The 22,287-nt window shown below is 44.8% G+C and overlaps 1 protein-coding gene and 1 pseudogene across 2 annotated transcripts in view; one reads left to right on the top strand and one right to left on the bottom strand.

Annotated features, from left to right (window-relative positions):
* Window positions 1-3,742: 3,742 nt before the first annotated feature.
* Window positions 3,743-10,864, bottom strand: smtla (somatolactin alpha; the record flags this gene model as incomplete). The annotated part of the gene is made up of 5 exons (XM_079513868.1): window positions 3,743-3,943; window positions 5,697-5,876; window positions 7,391-7,504; window positions 9,851-10,039; window positions 10,838-10,864. The coding sequence occupies 5 exons, from the start codon at window positions 10,862-10,864 to the stop codon at window positions 3,743-3,745; spliced, it is 711 nt and encodes a 236-aa protein (XP_079369994.1).
* A 37-nt stretch (window positions 10,865-10,901) lies between these two features.
* The window catches only part of LOC306932169 (kelch domain-containing protein 3-like), a 29,025-nt pseudogene continuing 17,639 nt past the window's right edge, over window positions 10,902-22,287 (top strand). The window contains exon 1 of the transcript in view: window positions 10,902-11,030. The product of the transcript in view is annotated as a kelch domain-containing protein 3-like (transcript). The remainder of the gene's footprint in view (window positions 11,031-22,287) is intronic.

A 22,287-nucleotide genomic window follows, 5' to 3' on the forward strand; every position in this document is an offset into this window, starting at 1 on the left:
TCTTTGAATATATATTATTTCACAGCAAACTCATATCTTTGCTTCTGGGGGGACATTGAATAGTTTGAGTACCACTGATATAGAAACATAGGTTTTTCAGAAAACTGTCATGATTTGTAGAATCTGGTCTCAGGTCTTGAGTATTGGGTTAATGTTTGCGGCCTCAGCCCCTGGGGGGCGAGGTGGTGGAGGCAGGGTGAGTGGTTTAGAGGTGAGTCAGTGTCGGGTAAGGTAAAGCTCTATCTGGGGGTTGCGATGGTAATGAGGGGCCGCTCGGTCGCCCCGTTGGCTCTCGCACGCGGAGCAGAACATAACGGGGCGGAGCGGAGGCAACCTGATCGGCTCAGTGCCCGCCATGCTGAAATGATTAGGACCACAGGAAGCTCAACCTGACATTGCTGACACTAGGCCCCAAATACCACATCCTGCCCCCACAGACGCACATACGCGCGCACGCACACATGCACGCACGCACACACGCACAGCACTGACACCCGATTCACCGTAGCAACCACACGGGCTGATTTACATCTCCTGATACAGGGTGGGTGGGGGTGGAGGAGGCTGCTGCTCAGTGAGAGCACTGTAAAATCCATACATATACAGTATAACCTATACATACATACTGTATAAAACATACATTGTACAAAATGTTTAAATTTGTACACTCTTGAGTCACAAATTAAGTCATACATTAACACTGATTAATTTTTGTATGATCATTTTACACTATACGTACTGTACGATGTACAATCAATCCTATATTAAAATGGCATAACGGGTGGGTGGGTCAGTCGGTCAGGCCAGGGGCCCCCGTCACTGAGGAAATAACAGTGGCGTGCCCAAAGCCGTACGATCAACATGCACTGATGTCAGACACAACATAAAACTCCTGGATGGAAGGAATGCCCAAAAAATAGCCAAATGCATGACTGTACTAATTCCCTGGCCTGACTGCTGATTCAGGATCCGGTTTGGTTTTTCACAATACGGATTGAGAAAAGGAATGATGATGATCCTATAGATCTGTAGGCATTACAGAATCAGAATCCGTTCCCATTAAAGGTTGCATCGTTGCTTAATTATGCTTGGTGCATGAGGTGTGCGTGCCCACGCCGGAGCGTGCACGGCTGCAGAGTAGGGTCCAGGAAGTTGGCTGCTTCCACACAGCGCGTTCTTTTTAAATATGGGTGTCAAACAAGGTTGTTGCTTACAATAGGCTATAGGCTATTTTTGTGAAATTGCATTAACACCTGTGAGTTATCTCATCTGCTTTTGGCTGTGTATGATTGTTTTTGTTAAAATTCTACACTTTTAAGCCTTCCGGTACGGTATTTTAACATTTCCCATCTGGCAACACTGATTGGAGTGCAGTTCTCGATTGGAAAGTGGAGGCACACTGACAAAAAATAAAAAAGACAGATAAAAGATAATTCAGGGAAACTTTAGATCAGAAGGGACAAAAAAATATAGCAGCGTATATATGTGTGATGCAAACTGGCTTCATTGTTTGGCTTGTCTCTCTGTGGGCAGAAGGATATGTGAACAGGACAAAAGCAATGACGCCGGCCAATTCCATTTCTATTCTACTGGAAGTGGTGACAACTAATATTCTGTATTCTATGCAGGTTTCCACACTCCTATCACACAGCATCCGTTTGCAGTATACTGTAGGCATATGGGTTGTTTTTAGTAAGAGACCTGCTGGTTGACGTGCAAGCATGTGTCCTCATCTGTCCTTAGTGTGAGTGGTGAGTGCATTTGAGTACAAGTCTCTGCTCAACAATAATTATCAACAGTATAAAAACAGTTCATTGAGAGGACACTTAGAATGCTTGTGCCCTCATCATGTGATGATGAGTAGTATGTAGGCCTATAGTTTGAGTTGAATTTAAAAGGTTTCACTGAACAACGGCACTGTGGTGCATTTTACATTAACGTGGCTCTGTGAAGGGTAGCAAGATACCATGATGACTATAAACACAGCAACAATGTAGGTAGGAGCCATTACGTTGACCTTGAGCACAGAGCACTACTGCCCTCTTGTGTTTTGGGGTTAGAATGGTTAAAATGAGGCCATGTTCCGGAATCTATGGGGATGGGATCTTTGTTACACATCCATGGGGATGGACAGGTTGCTAACTGCACTTTTGAGTGTTCTAGACAGAGAATAAATTGCATTAGCTATGCACGCACGCACGCACTCACGCACGCACGCACGTAATCACAACATAATTATAAATGTAGCACCAATCCAACAAATTACAGTCAAACATTTCCTATTCTTTTCAATGTCTTACTTTATTCAAGCAGCCATAGACTTCAAAGCCATCTTATTTAATACAGCATATTCAATTCTGAAGACCAACACAACAGAATCCTCAGTGTTCAAAAGGACTGTGGGTTCATTTGGGCCCAGACTGATCAAGATATGAAACCAATAATGGTAGATCAAGCAGTCATAGATTCTTAGGATTTGAAGAGGCAAATATACTGTAATCCGTTCAGCATTCTGGGCACACAAAATAAACAGAATATTATTAACCACTCAACCACATGAACAGTGTTGCTATTCTGGCATCGTAATGAATAACAGAAGAACATTTGTTCATTTACACTCTCTAATCTGCTGGGACACAAATTCCTTGTGTCAATTTAGTTTATCAGTCAATCAAAGGTTAATTTTAAGTGTCTTGCTTTTAGAGAGAGAGAGAGAGAGAGAGAATAATAATGTATCATTAATGTCTGTCTCATTAAAAAGCCAAAGCCTATTAGAGTAGAACAACAAGTCAGGGTTTAAAACTTGTTTATTACGTTAAAAGTGGTTGATACTGTTTCAGGACGCTTTTCTGTTCTGTTGGAAATGTCTGTAATTATTGTGGTGGGAAAAAAGCACCGCTTAATTCATTATTCTTCCAAATTTAAGATTTTTTTCATATCTCTGCATGAGCCATATTTCCAGCATGGGTGTAATCATACATCTGAAATACTAAAAGGTTACCACAGCCATTATCCAGTTCTTTCTCTCTCTCTACAGCAATCACATGTGTTTGCCGTGCACGCATGGTCATGCACGCACGCATGCACACACACGTGTTTTTATCAGAATAACTTCCAGTGGAATGTGCTCTCGGTTTGACTCCGATCGGCTACACAAAGTGTTTCATTTCACTAATACAGAGGTGGAACCAGCTTCTATGATAAAAGGGGCTTCTTGCTGAATCCTCCAGAGGCCAAACGAATAATACAAAAAACCCCTGCGAGAACTGGCAGGCAAATACAAACTCCAGTTAAGAACAAAAGAAAATGGAAATCAATGCGAGAGAATATGCAGATCTCTTTCTTTGACAGAGCAACATAGCGCAAATAATCCTTTGGGAGTATGCCTCGGATTACCATTGCCAGGTTCAAAAATAAAAATAGCAAGTTAAGGAAAGCGTAAAATGCAGTATATACTGTAGAAACAGGGGTCTATCACACCTACTTGGTAGTGTTGTGAAGGTGTTTGAAAAAGCAATCGATAAAGAGTGTTCTGTACTGCAAGCAAGGTCGAATGAGCCTAAGGCACGATGGTTATATATCTCCACTAACAGTCTGGGGTCACCGAACAAGTAAATTAGTCTAAAACCAAATGCTGCGTGAAAATAAAATAAAGTATTCAACAAAATAAAACGGCAAAAAAAGAACTGCACTGCTCATTCCATCTCCCTGTTCTGTTTCCGTTAAAGACTTCTCTATACTACTAGTACAAAGCACAGTTGTACTTGTCGGTCTGCCGACATTTCAGAAGCTTGAGGAAGGTTTCCAGCTTGTGCGCGTCCTTCTTGAAGCAGCTGAGCGAGGCGTAGTCCCTGAGGACAGACTCCAGCATGTCTGGCTGCAGGTCAAGCTGAGCTATGCTGCGCAGGTTGGAGCTCATGGTCAAGGTGTCCTCATCCAGCATCTATATATATACGTACACACACATGGATGGTAGTAGAGCACGTTTGGCTAATTAATGACGGTGCCTCTGAGCTTAGTTTCTCAAAGCTTTACAGCCATCCAAAATTAGATATTCACTATAGGGTTGCAACAGTTAGTCAAGCTAGTAATAAAATTGATTGTGCATCCTGTGTAGGTTTTCGTCTTACACAAACATTAAATTGCCATTGACAACGAATGGAGAATTTTACGTCATATACTGTAGTGTCTGAGAAAATATAGGCAGATTTACGTCATGATGATGTACGATAAGAGCGGCCCTCACTTCACACGGGTGTGATTTTTCTTTTAAAGAAATGCAGCAGCATCAATGTTCCATGGAAGGCAATTATTGTCCAAACATTTTCATAAAATAGGTCTTATATGTGGTTAATCAGACTCGGGTCAATTTACTCGATTAGAGAGAAGAATTAATTCGTTTAGTAATTAATTCCCCACTGAGTCCCTGGCATAAAATATAAAATAAAATAAAAAAATCCCCCAAAACACGATTCTCAATTATATATTTCCTGTAAACCAAGATTAGAGGACATGATGATCCACTGTTTCCCAAACAGTGGATCGGGACCCAAGGTTGGGTCGTGGATTTTTTTTGTTTCCCACATTTAGTTTTTAATTATTACTATTTCCAAACATTTCCAAAAAACATTCCCAAGAAAGCAAATGCCAATGTTCAATGATAACGGGTCCATTTGGTTCCATTTGTACACTCTCAGAGTTAAATTAACATTGATTTTACAATATAAATTGGGGTCTCAGAGAGAAATGCCATTACATGGGGGTCCTAATGCATGTCAAACGGGGGGGGGGGGGGGGGGTCCTTGAAATTAAACAGGTTGAGAATCACTGCTGTCAGCTAGACCTGTAAAAATCTTCTCACATGGGGGTCCCTGGCATATCTCTTCAAATGGGGGTCTGTGGCATAGAGTATATATTAATAGAGACGGCACCGGGAGGAAACCCTGAGGCGAAATGGACATAGTGGCAGAATTTGGTATTGCAGCTCGAGCCAGCGCTGGTCCGTTTAATATAATTTCGCACGTTCTGTTATTGGGCCCATGAGCGCTATGTTTCATACATGAACGTCCGCAAATGGCGCAATGATAGTCAACGGCCAGCGCGTTCATGTTATTGGGGCAATCCATCTCAGAATGCACTCTGTTCCTACCCGGAAGGAGGAGTGAAATCGCCTTATGCGCTTTTGAGAAACTCAATGCAAGTGGATGGGAGGAGAAATCCGGTGCCGTCTCTATTAATATATACTCTAAGGTCTGTGGGCTAATTAGTGTCAACTTGGAGGTCCTTGACATGAAAAGCAAGGTTTGAGAACCACTGCTCTACAGGACTGACTTGAGACCTTGGAACCTTATACCTTGCGGATCAGGACCGCCACGCCCTGGTTCCTCCAGAACCTTTTACCTTGCGGATCAGGACCGCCATGCACGCCCTGGTTACTCCAGAACCTTTTACCTTGCGGATCAGGACCACTCCACGCCCTGGTTCCTCCAGAACCTTTTACCTTGCGGATCAGGACCGCTCCACGCCCTGGTTCCTCCAGAACCTTTTACCTTGTGGATCAGGACCGCCATGCCCTGGTTCCTCCAGAACCTTTTACCATGCGGATCAGGACCGCCTGCACACCCTGGTTCCTCCAGAACCTTTTACCTTGCGGATCAGGACCGCCTGCACGCCCTGGTTCCTCCAGAACCTTTTACCTTGCGGATCAGGACCGCCACGCCTCGCTCCAGACTGACGAGCTTCTCCGACATCCACTTGGTCTTGTTGAGCAGCAAGTCTGGGGCGTCGTCATAGCGATCCAGGGTGGTCTGCAGGTACGCCAGCGGCTCGATCCACGCCTGGACCAGCATCAGCACCGAGTGGAGCAGCCATTTGTCCTGCACAGAGAACCAGCGTTGTTTTTACCAGCACATTTTGATTTTAGTTTTAGTCATAGTCTTTTGAATAGTTTTTATTTTTTTCACCTGGAATGTTTTAGTCGACTAAATATCATACGATTTTATTTCGACTAAATCTACAGTTGATTTAGTTGACTAAAATGTATTTTGGCGGGCCTTGATGCCGTCGTAATGGCTGATTTTACACTTCTGATGGCTGATCGACAAGCTCACAACGCGACGCGTTGGGAGCTACATATAGATGTAACTATCCCCCCAAGCAATTTTTAATGTATGCCTACTGTACATGTATAAAGCAAGCCTTTCTGTAGCAGGAATGGAGAGTGGGTAAAAGCATTTACATCTTCCAGGGTTATTGAGCGGGCATCTTCTCATTATTAGTAACGTGAGTAGAAGTGACACGGATACGGGGAGCTATTAGACGACTGAAACGTATACGTGCATTACATTATATTTACAGACAGTGTTTCAACTGCCACGTTCGGTGAGCAAAGTCTGCAGATGTGCTTAAATGTTCCTAAGCAGTGCAGAATAGAGAGCAAGTACAGTACCAATCACCATCATAAAAATGACTGCAGGATCACAAAAAAATACAGTATAGGCAATAATTTCATCAAGGTGATAAAATATACTGCCGAGTCAAAGTTATAAGGAACGAACATGTAGTATATTTGATTGCAAAGTTCCTCATTTATAGTGCGAGTTTCAAGATTGCTAAAACGGGAGGTCTTCAAGTAATTGCCTCTGCCATTACATTTGGCATTTGTGAGTCGAAGGGTTATAATTATATAACTTCTCATTATCTAAATTATAGTTCACATCAGCCAAATCATCTTCCTTTGGCCTTTAAGTGCTGTGTGTAGTTTCCAGTTTGCTGATCAGGCTAACCTTTTAGCCTGTAACAGGGTATATCCCCACTGGACAGGGGCCAAACCTGACCCAGCACAGACCGAGGCCAACGCTTAAAAATATAATAAATTGCACAGTTCACATATGTATTCATGAGATTCAAGAGACCTTTTTAGTGTAATTGGCATAAACCATCCGCCATTCTAGCTGCAGGGATGGGACTTGGAGGCAGGAAGCCTCACTTATACACTTAGTGACCATTATTGCAACAACAAAGCTCGGGCACTTAGCACCTGCGCTGCTGCATGGTGACTTGTGGGCAGAGAAATGCATACAAACAAAATTAATGTACACTTAATTGTGTGCACGCATGCACGCACGCACGCACGCACGCACACGCACACGCACACACACACACACACACGCACACACACACAAACACACACACAGTTTTCTCCCTGTCGCTGTCTGGGCTTTTATATAGGCTATATATGATCATATGAGTACATGCATGTGTATACGTGAGTGCTTGTGTGTGTTCAGTATGTGTCTGTGTGTGTGACTGTGTGTGTGTGCGTGCGTGCGATGTGTGCGTGCGTGTGTGCGCGTGTATGTGCGCGTGTGTGAGTGTGCCATTTTCTTACAGAGATCTGCTGGATTTCATTCTTGGAGATGGGGACGGGGAGGGCTTTAATGACGCACACATAAGCAGCCTGGTTCCTCTGGGCTCGCATGGGGAATGGGACAAAGAACTCCTCCTACACACACACACACACACACACGCAAGCAAGCACATGCATCATGCATGCCAAATAAGCCAAAGTACATGTCAGGAAAAACCACAACTTGTACTGTGAAAACCATGGCCACTTGAGAGCTGCATGTCTGTCTGTCAGTAAGCTACCATGCACGCTTGGCAGTTTGTGGTACTTTTTGTTCATCATCTGTTAGGACTCCCACAGTGACTCTCTCCTCAGTAACAAGCCTCGATCCTTTCAAGGGCCACGTTGGATCTCCACACGCCGAGTGAGACGGGAGAGACTCGACACAGGCAGATGCTAAACCATGCAGGGTCTTCCATGCAGTGCTATGCATAGCATAGTGATGTCTATCTATTATCGCGCTCGTAACGCAAATTCCATTGTCATCTGTTTCTTGAATAAATAATTTCTTTCTTCCCAGGAGAGATGGTAAGATTACTTTACAGGCTAAGCCCGTCGGTGAGAACTCCGATCATGTCAGGATTCGAGTGCAAATGAGTGACAGAAGGTTCTGTATCTGACACGCTGTGGGTTCCCTGTGGTCGGGTGTGCTGTCTGACAAAGAGCTAACATGCATGGTTCTTTTAGCACGACGGCAGCACAATCTGTAGTTTGATGAGGATCATAATATCGTCACTGACGGGCGGAAACAGTTGTGTGAATCATTATGGGTTCCTTTATTTTTTGTGTCCTACATTTTGTTTTTAATTATTATATTGTTTCAAATCATGGAAGTGTGGAATTAGATTTTAGAATCTATTTTTTTTTTTTTTTCCAACTGACTTCAGTTCAGTCGACATTTGACCAGGGGACAAATGTGCACAACTTCCTTGAAAAGCTGGGAAAAACAACATGGAAGCGGGTGACTAAAGAAGCGATTTAAACGCTCGCTTCAACCCGTAACTTGTATTTTCTTGTCCGGAACTAAAGTCAAATTAGTTTAGCTCATTATCGGACGTTCCTAGTGGAAACCATGCGCCGGTTCAGAATCGCAGTGGATTTAATGGTAACTCGGTGGGACCTCATCTCGGAGCTACAGAATGAGCGTAGGGACTGAGGTCACATATGGGCTACCTGGTGTCGCTATTTTGGGCATGTCATTCATTAAACGCGAACATTTTCAAAAATTCAACTTGTTTGTCTAAAATAGCCCGTAGATTCTACAGGCTCACGACGATGCGCTGTACGCTTGTAGATGAGAAGAAGTAGGCTATTTTCGTTACTTTTGCGCAACACTGTCATGTGAGAAAGTATGAGACAGTGCACTCATTTATAGAGAGAAAAAAAATCATGAAAAGATCAAACATGGAGATACAATGTAGGCAGCATATGTGACTCATTAGCAAGGATATAGAATACTGCCTCTCTGTGCTCTTGATTCCTGCTCGCTTGTTCCCTTTTTGGCATCGGCGTATTCTAAAACATTTAGCTGAACACCACGGAATATGCGAGCTCATCGGATTATTAGTCAAACTGATTCATAGAGGCAACTCATATTATTAGCCCCATATAATAAAAAATGTGATAATACATATTAGACAGTTTCACCAGAATCAAGTATAAAAAAAAAAATTGTGCACTGCTGTCAGTACAACCGTTGCCTCGGGGGCCGACTCTTTTTACGGCATCGCTTTCTCAACTGCTGATTTCACATTTTATAAAAACAGACCATCCCTCATGCCCTGGGCCTGTGGCATTAGATAAAAATATCCCCCCTGCCCCCAACCCCCCCCCCCCACACACACGCACGCACGCACACCACTACCACCCGTAGCTTGTGGATCTTTACAAATTTAGATTGCGTTTGAGGTGAATCCTCATCTTTCCAGGCGCGAATTTGAAAGCCGTTTCATACTAATACGCAGCTAAAATAGGCGAGAAAAATGGTTATCTTGTTTCTCCCTGAAGGCCCACCTACCTGTATGATTGTATAACGTGCACTTTTCATGGATCATGCCATGCGGCGGCTGTGTCTCAGGAGGTAGAGCAGGTTGTCCAATGATCCATGGGTCGGCGGTTCGAATCCCGGCTCCTCCTGTCCACATGTCGAAGTGTCCTTGGGCAAGACACTGAACCCTAAATTGCCTCCAATGAGTTGGTCGGTGTGAGCTTGCCACCATTGGTGTGTGAATGTGGGAAGTGAGGACGCTGGCGTTGACTGTTCGCCGCTTCACCTCCCAATGTATGAATGAATTAACCATTGTAAGCGCTTTGAGTAGGCACGTAGTGCATAGAAAAGCGCCATAAAAATGCAATTCATTATTATATGCAGTAGAGTCAACTGCAAGGGGTTAGGGGAGTCAAGTCACTCTGGGGTGGGGGTGATGTTTGGATGACACTCACAAACAGAGAGCAGGATTCCTCTGACACGCGGTAGATGATCTCGGCGTGCTGGATGACTCGGTCCAGGAGTTTCTCCTGGGAGATGAGGGAGGGGCACCGGGCCAAGCTGCCCTGCTCGCCTTTGCAGTCTGCCGGGACGCCGGAGCCGAGCAGACAGGGCCAGAGGAGCACGGCCCACACACACACCTGCTGTAGGACTGAATAGTAGTAGCAGAGCAAGCACGTACACACACACACACACACACACACACACACACACACACACACACACACACACACACACACACACACACACATGCACACGTTTGCTGTTGGGCTCCCGGGCAGAAACCTTGTATCTCCAAGATTCTATTTTGCATCATACAGGAGTGTTGCACAAAAGTTGCGACAATAGTTTTGTTAAGTATTCGTTCACGAAATACTTCACTCTATGGGATGTTTCCTTGCGCAATGCCAAGGGCAGAAACTTCATTAATTAACTCCCACAATACATTTAATCCAAAAAATGTACTGTGGGTTTAAGAGCGATGACGTCACACGCTCTGCTCGAAGAGCATGTAGTGAGCGCATATACGTCAACATGTCTTTATTCGCTTTCCATCTGCCGAGCTAGAAGGTCAGGACTTCTGTTACGTCAAGTGTTTAGGGTTATAGAGTGCGTCTTGAGTACCGTGAGGTTCCCGATATAGTTTTGACTTATTTTCAACAGAAAACATTGTTTCAAGTAACTCTGCAGAAATAAAGCTTCTACGGTTTCAGTAAGCCTCGTTACTACGAACCTTCGGAAAACCACCAAGAGAACAAAGGATTAGCCTTAGCTTTAACTTAGCACCGCTCGAGCGGTTAGCTACTGCGAGGGTTCTACCTTTTATTGATAAGCTATCTAGCTCATTACGGGGCTACCGAAGCCTGTGACTCGTTAGCTTAGCATTCACTGGGCTACGTGGCCTTCGACGTCAGTAGCTAGGTTCACTTTCTTCGCGTTACGCGGCCACCGAAGCCAGTACGCACCATTAGCTAACTAATGCTATTTCGACGGATAGCATTAGCAATGTATTCCCCGTCGAAAGAGACCACCGCTGCTGCTAGACGCCGCCGCAGAGGAGTGGTGCCTACGCAGCAGAAGAAGTGCGCGGTGGCGGGAGGCGGCAACACCATGTCGGGCATGGACCACCACCAGGTATGCCTATGCCTTTTTCTTAATAATAAGGAAACAAGGAAAGGTTTTGGACATACAAGGTTTCCACCTGATAGCAATTGTAACATAGGCTACAGATTTACCTGCAGTAGACATAATGGACAGAATGGAACAGTTAAGACACCAAATGAAAGACATGCACACACAGCACACAACATGCCTATTGCTCACTGCAATTAAAGTCCTTAAAGATGAAGTCATTATATTTCTCCAAATGATTAAACTCAACTACCATAACATCCTAATCAATCACTATGATTACGTTACGTTACGTCTCCTATGATCTCCTATGATCTATCGATCTCCATTATAGTTTGAATACCTGTGACGGTTTGCATTCTGTCAGGACAGCTAGGTCTTCCTCTCTACACCTTAACATTTCCACAGTTCTTTTATACAATCTGACCATGAAGGCAATGAATGAAACAAAAGGCCAGCAAGGCTTATAATTGTCTTGCGTGGGCTTTGTGAGAGGTATACTGCTTATAAGTCAGACGTCTCTTATTTCTTCATTGTTATGCATGATTCCTACTGTTACTGTGTGTCTTACCTTGGATTGAAGGCGACAAAAGGTAAATAAATATACAAAGCGGGGGGGGGGGGGGGGGGGGGGGGTACGGTTGGTGCTTCAAGGATCAACGGAATATATGTTTGGATTGATTTTTCATCTTGTACTAATAATGCATTGCTTTAGCCAACATAGAGTTGTGTGAATGTCTACCCACCCAAATGCCAAATGCCAGGGTAGCAAGCAAGGCCATCAAATAACACGATTTAAAGTCCATGGAAATAAAGGATTGAATTTAACAGATTTGTTTGGTATTGGTATTTACATATGACAAATATGTGTACAAACCCAGGGTCAAAAGTTTATACAGGCTCATCCATGGATTAATCACAGTCAGGGGCAGTTAAGTATTTGCTTGGTTTAATAACTTCCATAGCTGTTGACATTTTTATTCACCATCTCAAAAATAGACAAAACAGGTTTTGCAAGGACACGGGCAGAAGAGTAAACGGGGAAATCAGCTGGAGTAGTGTGGCACGGATACCAAGGCCATTATGGCGTCATATTGGCCTCAGGACCTATCATGTTTTGAGCGGCATAAAACCAAACCAAGGGGGCATGGATGGAGGCCATGGCATTCATTGCCTCCAAGAACGTCCTGTTCTGCAGGCTGAAAGACAACATGACTACTTAGGGAAAAAAAGACAGAAAAAATAAAGAACGTAGGAATTCAAAAATATATATGGCAACAGAAATGATTTAGTGCATGTGATTATCACATGCAGAGAGACGAAAACGAGAGCCAAATATATAATTGATTTTTTTTTTCAATTATTTAAGCAAATAATACAGAATCTTTTCTGCCATGGAAAAAGAAATAAACTCTGCCCAGGGGCCATAGGTTATCCTTTTTTATGACTGTGTTCAGCTGCCAGGGGGAGAGCACACATTTAGAGCACAGAGAATTCATCATAATAGTAGTAATCCGCACAGGCCCCAATGAAATGGTGCCGCACTAGGTAGGCGTACATACACGACGGCATTAAACCCACCGTTCCATATTGCACCCCTTTGAGAGCGTCCTACATGTTCAATCAATCAAAATGTATCTAATCCATTCGGAGAATTACAAGGGGATACGTTCTGTGTGTCAATTTGCGGAATTTCAAACCCTTGCATTAGGGCCCATGCATGTTGGTTGTAACTTGTGATGCACCACATCCTGCTACACATATTTCTGTAATTAAAACAAAACAAAACAAAACAAAAACCTGGGAAGGGTCTTTCTCCTGTAATGATGCATCGTCTTTACTGAAATATTTAGAAAAAAAGAAAAAGGAGACAGATCTTATATTTGACTACGCAAGATTAACAGTGATATTGTAACCATTCCCAAACAAGGATTTGTATGTTATATTGCAATTGTAATGAGATTAAGCTCTTTTGAATCTTATTCGTTTTTTTATCTGTTATTCTCTGTTATTTTAGAATCTACCATAGCACCCTGCTACCCCCGCATGACGCTCAAATGGAAAGCTTTAATAAGCTCGCTCTCGTAATGAGCTTGAAAGTGTTTTTCATCTTTAAGACACATGTGATCTTGTTCAAAGTTACTAATAATATACCCATTGTATCACACACAACATACGTGGTACACAGTGTTTGTAATCAGTCGTTTTAATAAGGGTTGTGACATGTCTTTCAAATGATGGACATCTCACTATGGTACTGTCATGGTCTGCCACCTCTACCAACCTGCACCCCCCCCCCCCCCCCCCCCCCCCCCTCGCCCCTCAACCCTTGATTTCACTGAGTTGTTTCAGATCTTTCTGTTATATATTCATGTGTGTGTGTGTGTGTGTGTGTGCGTGTGTGTGCGTGCGTGCGTGCGTGCGTGCGTGCGTGCGTGCGTGCGTACTTATGTTGTGTATTGTTTGTTATAGGCTGTATTTAGAGTAAAATCTATCACAAGTTTCCTGTATTTGGTGTTCCACATTTGGGTCCATCCTTGAGTGAAGTCCTGACAGGAACAGAATCCTGACAGATTATTGGGATTAAACACATTTTCCAATGTTCTCATGAGGCAGGCCACGGCTGAGTGAATAATGCCCCCTAGGGAGCATGTTGCAGAGGAGATCAATGCTCCGTCAGCACAGTGAAGTGACAAAACATTTCAGAACAATATTTCGTAGGTGACAACGAGCATTGCGTTACCGAAACTCTGCGGACGTCACAACAAGGTGTTCCCTATTCACACATCCTTCTATCTACAAGACACCTGGAGCCTCCCTGCTTGTCACCAGATATGGAGGACAGCCTATGTATATGAAGCAGTGTTCTCCTAATCCCCTCCCTGTTCCTCTTTCACTTGTCTTGCTCTACCTCCTTCTAATCGTGGTTGTCAAAATGTCAACATGTTTTTGAGCTTCGCCGATCAACTGAAAAGTTAGTTTTTCTTTTCTTCCAGCGGTTGTATCAGATGCAAGGCATGAATCTCTGTGGTGGGGCAAAAATAGCAACGTTTGCAGCTCCTCAAATGTTTATTTTTGTCCGCTATGTTTATTTTTCCACATGTAAGTGGAAAACTGTTTGTTAGATTGTTCTAATCCACAAAGCCTACTTTCCATAGTAAGAAGAATGAATGCATCCTGAGTGAGCAATACTGTGAAAATTGCTTTCGAGAAAGCACCTAAATTGCAAGAGGAAAGAAAGTGCGTGAGAAGAGTGGCAGTCTGTGTACTGTCATAATCGTAGTCTCTTTGCTAAACAGCTCCCTATCTGATATCATGTCTGGCACCTACACCAGCGCATTATCATTTGGAATTCAAAGCAATCCATCTGGGAAACCCGAGAAATCGTGTTTGCATTCAAATCCATATCTGCACCACAAAGGAAAACAAACACTATTTGTGTTTCACTTCAGAGATAACACAGAATTCTTGCTACACTGATGCTTGCCAATATTCTCTGTTTGATTGTTCGGATTTTTTCCATTCTGTATGAGAGCTCTCACGCATTTCATTATCATACCATTAAACTTTGGCCCAGATTCGAGGTTATATTTTCCAATAACTATAGGACTAATAGTGCTGAAACAATAACGTAAAACTGCTCTCAATGTGTTTCATGGTGTTCTGTCGTGCACAGAAGGCTATTTTTCTTCAACACTCTCACTCCCGACACATCTTCACATTAGTCACCTGTCCAGTAAATATAAATACGTATATTCCTTCTTAACTATCAAATTGAGGCCTGGGCCATGGCTCAGTGGTCCAGGCACCTTGGCTGGTAATCCAGTCTGGCAGGGTTCAACTCCCAATCCTGACAGCCTTTACTGCATGTCTTCCCCCCATCTCTCTCCCCATTTCCTGTCAGCCTACTGTCTATCCCTCCATAAAATAAAAGCGAAAGCCACAAAAAAAAACATTAAAAAAACTATCAAATTGAGTAAGGGAAGCGACTTTCCAACCAGTCCAGAAATTGAAACAGCTAACCTTTCTGTCACCAGATCATATTTCTTTGTATAACAACCACATGGTGTCATGGATTAAAGTTCTCAGTCGCCACGACTGACTTCAGTCATTTGGATTCAATAGAAGCCAGCAGGTCTTCTATAGAAGCATGTTGGCCAGCACAAATAGCCTTTCTACAATCTCTCAGTACGTCACAGCTTTTAGCTATTTTCAGTTAATATTTTAATATTTTCTGGTTATTATTTTAAGATTAGAGCATTTGAAGTATTTTGAGATGGGGATTCCATGGTCAAATACAATGGATCTCGCCCTCCCTCCAAATACAGGGGGGGGGGGGGGTCCTTCACATGAAAATGGTTTGAGTACCACTGATTTGTTTTAAGCAAACTTGTCAGGATTCAGAACACATGTTCTAGAATCTGGTCTCAGGTCTTAATGGGTCAAGTTACGAAAAAAAACTAAACAAAAAAACTACAAAAATCGTAGAATAACAGATAAGTGAAGAAGAAGAGCACGATGCCACGCTACGCCGTTGATGTGTGAAATGTGCTCAGCTATAGTCTGCTTCAGTATGCCTGCACGTTTACACTGCCTCTTTATCCCTGATGGAGTAAAGAGAGAGTACACTCATACATATTTAGCAGTTTGGTTTCATTATGTGACACACTTCTTTCTTTCTCTTGCCAAGGGCTGATTGGCAGCCCTTGGAAAACATCGACTCACCCTGATTGGACAATTGCATGCATGCTGTGAGAGACGGAGAGAGAGGGGGGGGAGAAGGAGAGGGGGGAGAAGGAGAGAGAGGGAGAGAGAGAGAGAGGGGGGAGAGGGAGAGAGAGGGAGAGAGAGGGAGAGAGACAGAGAAGCGTTTGTGTGTGTGTGTGCGTGCGTGCGTGCATGTGTGTACACCAAATATCCCAGTACGTATAGTAAAATTTGAGAAATAGACCATTTCCCTGGTCCTCACAACTAAGAGAAATAGTTGTTTACTTGTTTTATAGTTTATCTATTATTAAGAAAAGATTCGGGGGGGACACGTTGTGAGCTTGTAGATCAGATATTTATTTGCTTCAGGCTTGTGGTTAAAAATGCCCCAAATGTATTAAAAATGGCTCTCCTTTAAGGTTCATCACAAAGTATAGTCAGGGAATATTATCAGAATAATGCCAAATCTGGGAATAATTTCTTACCAAGAATTTTCTTCGCCATTGTGTTTGTAAAGGTGTCTACTAACATATCCCACATTGGTTTCTATTCAACCACCTTAGGGGCATTTTTGACAGCTGCTGAAGTTGGGGTACCATAAACAAGGTAAAGGCAAATGTTCTAAATTTCATTATGCTTTAAGTAGCATGTGACGTGTCAAACGAGGGGGTTTTCATGATTCAGGATCCATTCCAAGCATTCGTTTTGTAGTTCCTTAATTGGGCTAAAAACGGCCATGTGCATATATGCGTTTTATTGCTTACTGCATGTGCACATGTGCAAATGCGTACACAGCGTGGGGACTGCAGGAATGGCGCGGCGCGACCTGGCGCGGTACAAACGGGACGAACCGAGGCGAATATACAGTATATAGGCCTATTCAGGTCTGAACACAGCTTAAATTAAGACTAAGAATTTTGAGTCTGAGAGGCTATAGTAGATGTCATCAAATGGTGGTCCGTGGCTTAAATTATGCAGAATAAATAATGGACCTTGACATGAAAAGGGTTGAAAACCACTGCCCTAAAAAGTAGACACTCCAGTGAATTGGTAGACACTCCCTGAACAGGCTCTCTCCACACACACCTGCTGCAAACTGACACTGACTGACAGACACAAGCTTCTTATGTTTGGTATTAAAAAGAGTGAAATAAACACCTCATGGAAGTTGAGTGGAGTATAGTCTGGGTTGTTAGGAAGTGAAAAAACTGCTCAGTCACAAGTGTGTGACAGTTTCAAAGAGAAGTTAACTAATCTTCATACAAACTGCTTGGTCGATTTGTTTTTATTCTACAGGTGAGTTAGCTACCTATGCTAAGCATTAACTTGTGTTTGCGTGCGTGCATGCATGCGTGTGTGTGTGTGTGTGTGTGTGTGTGTGTGTGTGTGTGTGTGTGCGTGTCATAGACTCATAGTATGTCATAGTGTGTCATAGGGAGTGAGCGTGAAATGAACAAACAAATGTGACCGGGTCTGGCAAATAGGCCCTCATCTCGACCAGAGTAATTTTTCAGTTTTACAGATTATTAAAGTACAGAATGTAAGCTTTCATATGATGTATCATTCAATTTATTTGAAGGAGATATGACCATTTTAAAATGATTGTGCCGTTTTACCCAAAGCTGAGAAAATCCCCACACTTAGAGCTGGCTAGCCTACTTTGACTTATAAATGTATACATTTAATTTGCCCAAATCAATAATCTGTTGGAATGAAAACCTTCTTCAACATTCAAGCTGTGTTAATATGAAAAAAAAAAGAAACATCACAAAAAAAAGAAAAATCAAGTTTATTTTAGATTTTCTGCCTTTTCATTATAGGCGAGATGAGGACCATTTTGCTAGACCTGGTCACAAATGTGCTTGAAGTGCTGTGTGCATGGGTCCTAATAATAACTGGCATGGTGGCAAAGAATGTCTCTATAGGGAAAGAGCGAGGTGACGAGATGGTTGACATTCGGGTCGACGGCGGCATAACTCGGCCGCCATGATGTTTGTTACGTCACTCTGTAGTCAAAGCAAGCACTGAATGCACTGAACTCGGGCAGTGTACACGATCTTCCATCAATCCACTATCTATGTTTAGCAAAAAACTACAACTTGGATTGTGTATATAGGCCTACCATCTTCCATCTCTTTACTATCTTTGACGTCTCTGTTTAGATTGTATGCGACCGCATACCATACGGCAGTCCAGCGTTGTGTTACTTGTGTCGGATGCAATGCAAAGTGGAAGCAAAACCAAGGACATGAGATGTCGGAGTTATCAAAGAAACGTCGTATCGTATGGCTTGGAACATAACTTTCAACAACATTTTTGTGTGTTTATGGCATTTTCAGACAGGTAAGTTAGAATCCAAACGTTAATGCTACACGTTGTTGTTTACATATAACGTGGTTCTAGCCTTTGTTTACACGACAGTGCTACTGGGCTAGCCTAGCTTGGCTCATGAGACAGCTCATGTCCCGTTTACTTATTCAGTGACTCCTGCATGGATAATAATCCCATGATAATAATCAGTACTTGAGATAAACTCTGTAGTGTTTATGTAGCCAAACTAAAATAAAAAGTTATCAGCGATATTGTTTGGTTGTTGTGGTTCTAGCCATGGTTCAGTGGTTCTAGTGCTATCGATGCACTGAAAGGGACAACATCACGTTTAATCAGATCATTGCACTGCAGTAGCTACACTAAATCTAACCAACTCTAACATAATTCTTAAACGGCCACGTAAGTGAGAGACGTGAGGCATCATGCCCCCTACTACACTAAATAATAATGATAATAATATGCACTCGAGATTACTTTCATAAGACACAGAGTTGAAGGCATCACTGCACAACAACACGTGGAACCAGAACCAGAGGCTCCCTAGCTGTGACATGTCGCCATAAAGATGACATGTTATGCTGTACGGATGAGCAGATCAACTACATGTTGGCTGAGGAAAGGCGATTTCTTTTGTCTGCACCAAATTTAAGTACTTCTGACTCTTGTTTTTACCTTGTGGGTCTAATAAAAGTTGTTTTTAATCCATAGCAGTTGTCTTCTTATATTGCATGCATGCTCATTGACTGTGTTGGCCTAATGTGCCATAGTGTGTTGTATAAATCAGTGTCATATGTATTCTGAAGAAAACCTGGAGACTGACATTCAATTAATTAATTTTGTCTGCATGTATCACTGAAGGTACAGCAAATGCATGGGACGAGGATCTGTAACATTAGCTGATAATAATGACAGCCAGTGACACAAATTAAGCTAATTCCCCCAATTATTAGCACAGTTCTGTAAAGTCTGTAAAGTTGCCACATTTATTTACAGAAAGTACAACGTATTGATATTGTATTTATGAATAAATCTCAAATCATGCAAAGTCATGCAAATAAAGTGTTGTTAAAGTCAACAAGGGTGCAAAACCTCATTCCATAAACAAGATAGTGATAAATTGCTCGATCCATCTTCTGTCATTACCAATGAGTATTAATCTGCTGTTTAGCTGTACTAAACACTGTAGCCTCAGAGCAAGCCAACAAACAACATGGCGCCCAGAACGAGTCCTTCTAAGGCAGGCTCTGCCCAAGCTCCGCCCATTTATCTTTCCCTATTGTGGGTTTTATATTGAGATGGCAGGTATGTGACATTGAAAAGGACAAATCAAACATAAAGGACACTTTATTAGAACACAAAAAGAAAATCGCTACAGCCTCAGTAATGAACCAGTGAAATGAGGGTATTTTATGATGCCTCTCAGTCTCATAGGGATTGCATTGACAGCTGCAGTACACCGTTCTAACGGACCTGAAGTATGGGACCGCTGTCTCATTTGGGGGCGTGAAATGTGTAGTCCCCGTGTGTCTCTATGTAGGGCAGGTCTTTCTTTCTTTCTTTCTTTCTTTCTTTCTTGCTTTCTTGCTTTCTTGCTTTCTTGCTTTCTTGCTTTCTTTCTTGCTTTCTTTCTTTGCCCATCTCAGCTTTATGTTGAGAAGAAAAGAAAAACTTAACTAGTCTAAATCAACCCATTCTATTATGATAATCAACCCATTATATAATGAGTAAAATATTCAATTATTTAAATGCAATGCAGTTGTTCAACTTGAGTTGGCACCCACAGTGTCAGTTTTCTTTCCACCACTTCTGGGTGCCTGATGCAGTGCCCTGCCAGCCTCTAGTTCTGGGTGCCTGACGCAGTGCCCTGCCAGCCTCTAGTTCTGGGTGCCTGACGCAGTGCCCTGCCAGCCTCTAGTTCTGGGTGCCTGACGCAGTGCCCTGCCAGCCTCTAGTTCTGGGTGCCTGACACAGTGCCCTGCCAGCCTCTAGTTCTGGGTGCCTGACGCAATGCCCTGCAAGCCTCTAGTTCTGGGTGCCTGACGCAGTGCCCTGCCAGCCTCTAGTTCTGGGTGCCTGACGCAGTGCCCTGCCAGCCAGCCTCTAGTTCTGGGTGCCTGACGCAATGCCCTGCCAGCCTCTAGTTCTGGGTGCCTGATGCAATGCCCTGCCAGCCAGCCTCTAGTTCTGGGTGCCTGATGCAGTGCCCTGCCAGCCTCTAGTTCTGGGTGCCTCACGCAGTGCCTTGCCAGCCTCTAGTTCTGGGTGCCTGACGCAGTGCCCTGCCAGCCTCTAGTTCTGGGTGCCTGACGCAGTGCCCTGCCAGCCTCTAGTTCTGGGTGCCTGACGCAGTGCCCTGTCAGCCTCTAGTTCTGGGTGCCTGACGCAGTGCCCTGCCAGCCTCTAGTTCTGGGTGCCTGACGCAGTGCCCTGCCAGCCTCTAGTTCTGGGTGCCTGACGCAGTGCCCTGCCAGCCTCTAGTTCTGGGTGCCTGATGCAGTGCCCTGCCAGCCTCTAGTTCTGGGTACCTGACGCAGTGACCTGCCAGCCTCTAGTTCTGGGTGCCTGATGCAGTGCCCTGCCAGCCTCTAGTTCTTGGTACCTGACGCAGTGCCCTGCCAGCCTCTAGTTCTGGGTACCTGACGCAGTGACCTGCCAGCCTCTAGTTCTGGGTGCCTGACGCAGTGCCCTGCCAGCCTCTAGTTCTGGGTGCCTGACGCAATGCCCTGCCAGCCAGCCTCTAGTTCTGGGTGCCTGACGCAGTGCCCTGCCAGCCTCTAGTTCTGGGTGCCTGACGCAGTGCCCTGCCAGCCTCTAGTTCTGGGTGCCTGACACAATGCCCTGCCAGCCTCTAGTTCTGGGTGCCTGACGCAGTGCCCTGCCAGCCTCTAGTTCTGGGTGCCTGACACAATGCCCTGCCAGCCTCTAGTTCTGGGTGCCTGATGCAGTGCTCTGCTAGCCTCTAGTTCTGGGTGCCTGACGCAATGCCCTGCCAGCCAGCCTCTAGTTCTGGGTGCCTGACGCAGTGCCCTGCCAGCCTCTAGTTCTGGGTGCCTGACGCAGTGCCCTGCCAGCCTCTAGTTCTGGGTGCCTGACACAGTGCCCTGCCAGCCTCTAGTTCTGGGTGCCTGACGCAGTGCCCTGCCAGCCTCTAGTTCTGGGTGCCTGACACAATGCCCTGCCAGCCTCTAGTTCTGGGTGCCTGACGCAGTGCCCTGCCAGCCTCTAGTTCTGGGTGCCTGACACAATGCCCTGCCAGCCTCTAGTTCTGGGTGCCTGATGCAGTGCTCTGCTAGCCTCTAGTTCTGGGTGCCTGACGCAGTGCCCTGCCAGCCTCTAGTTCTGGGTGCCTGACGCAGTGCCCTGCCAGCCTCCAGTTCTGGGTGCCTGACGCAATGCCCTGCCAGCCAGCCTCTAGTTCTGGGTGCCTGACGCAGTGCCCTGCCAGCCTCTAGTTCTGGGTGCCTGACGCAGTGCCCTGCCAGCCTCTAGTTCTGGGTGCCTGACACAATGCCCTGCCAGCCTCTAGTTCTGGGTGCCTGACGCAGTGCCCTGCCAGCCTCTAGTTCTGGGTGCCTGACACAATGCCCTGCCAGCCTCTAGTTCTGGGTGCCTGATGCAGTGCTCTGCTAGCCTCTAGTTCTGGGTGCCTGACGCAGTGCCCTGCCAGCCTCTAGTTCTGGGTGCCTGACGCAGTGCCCTGCCAGCCTCTAGTTCTGGGTGCCTGACGCAATGCCCTGCCAGCCAGCCTCTAGTTCTGGGTGCCTGACGCAATGCCCTGCCAGCCTCTAGTTCTGGGTGCCTGACGCAGTGCCCTGCCAGCCTCTAGTTCTGGGTGCCTGACGCAATGCCCTGCCAGCCTCTAGTTCTGGGTGCCTGACGCAGTGCCCTGCCAGCCTCTAGTTCTGGGTGCCTGACGCAATGCCCTGCCAGCCTCTAGTTCTGGGTGCCTGACGCAGTGCCCTGCCAGCTTCTAGTTCTGGGTGCCTGACGCAATGCCCTGCCAGCCTCTAGTTCTGGGTGCCTGACGCAGTGCCCTGCCAGCCTCTAGTTCTGGGTGCCTGACACAATGCCCTGCCAGCCTCTAGTTCTGGGTGCCTGATGCAGTGCTCTGCTAGCCTCTAGTTCTGGGTGCCTGATGCAGTGCTCTGCCAGCCTCTAGTTCTGGGTGCCTGACGCAGTGCCCTGCCAGCCTCTAGTTCTGGGTGCCTGATGCAGTGCCCTG

The sequence above is a fragment of the Electrona antarctica genome (assembly GCF_951216825.1).
Source record: "Electrona antarctica genome assembly, chromosome: 11".
Lineage (NCBI taxonomy): Eukaryota > Metazoa > Chordata > Actinopteri > Myctophiformes > Myctophidae > Electrona > Electrona antarctica.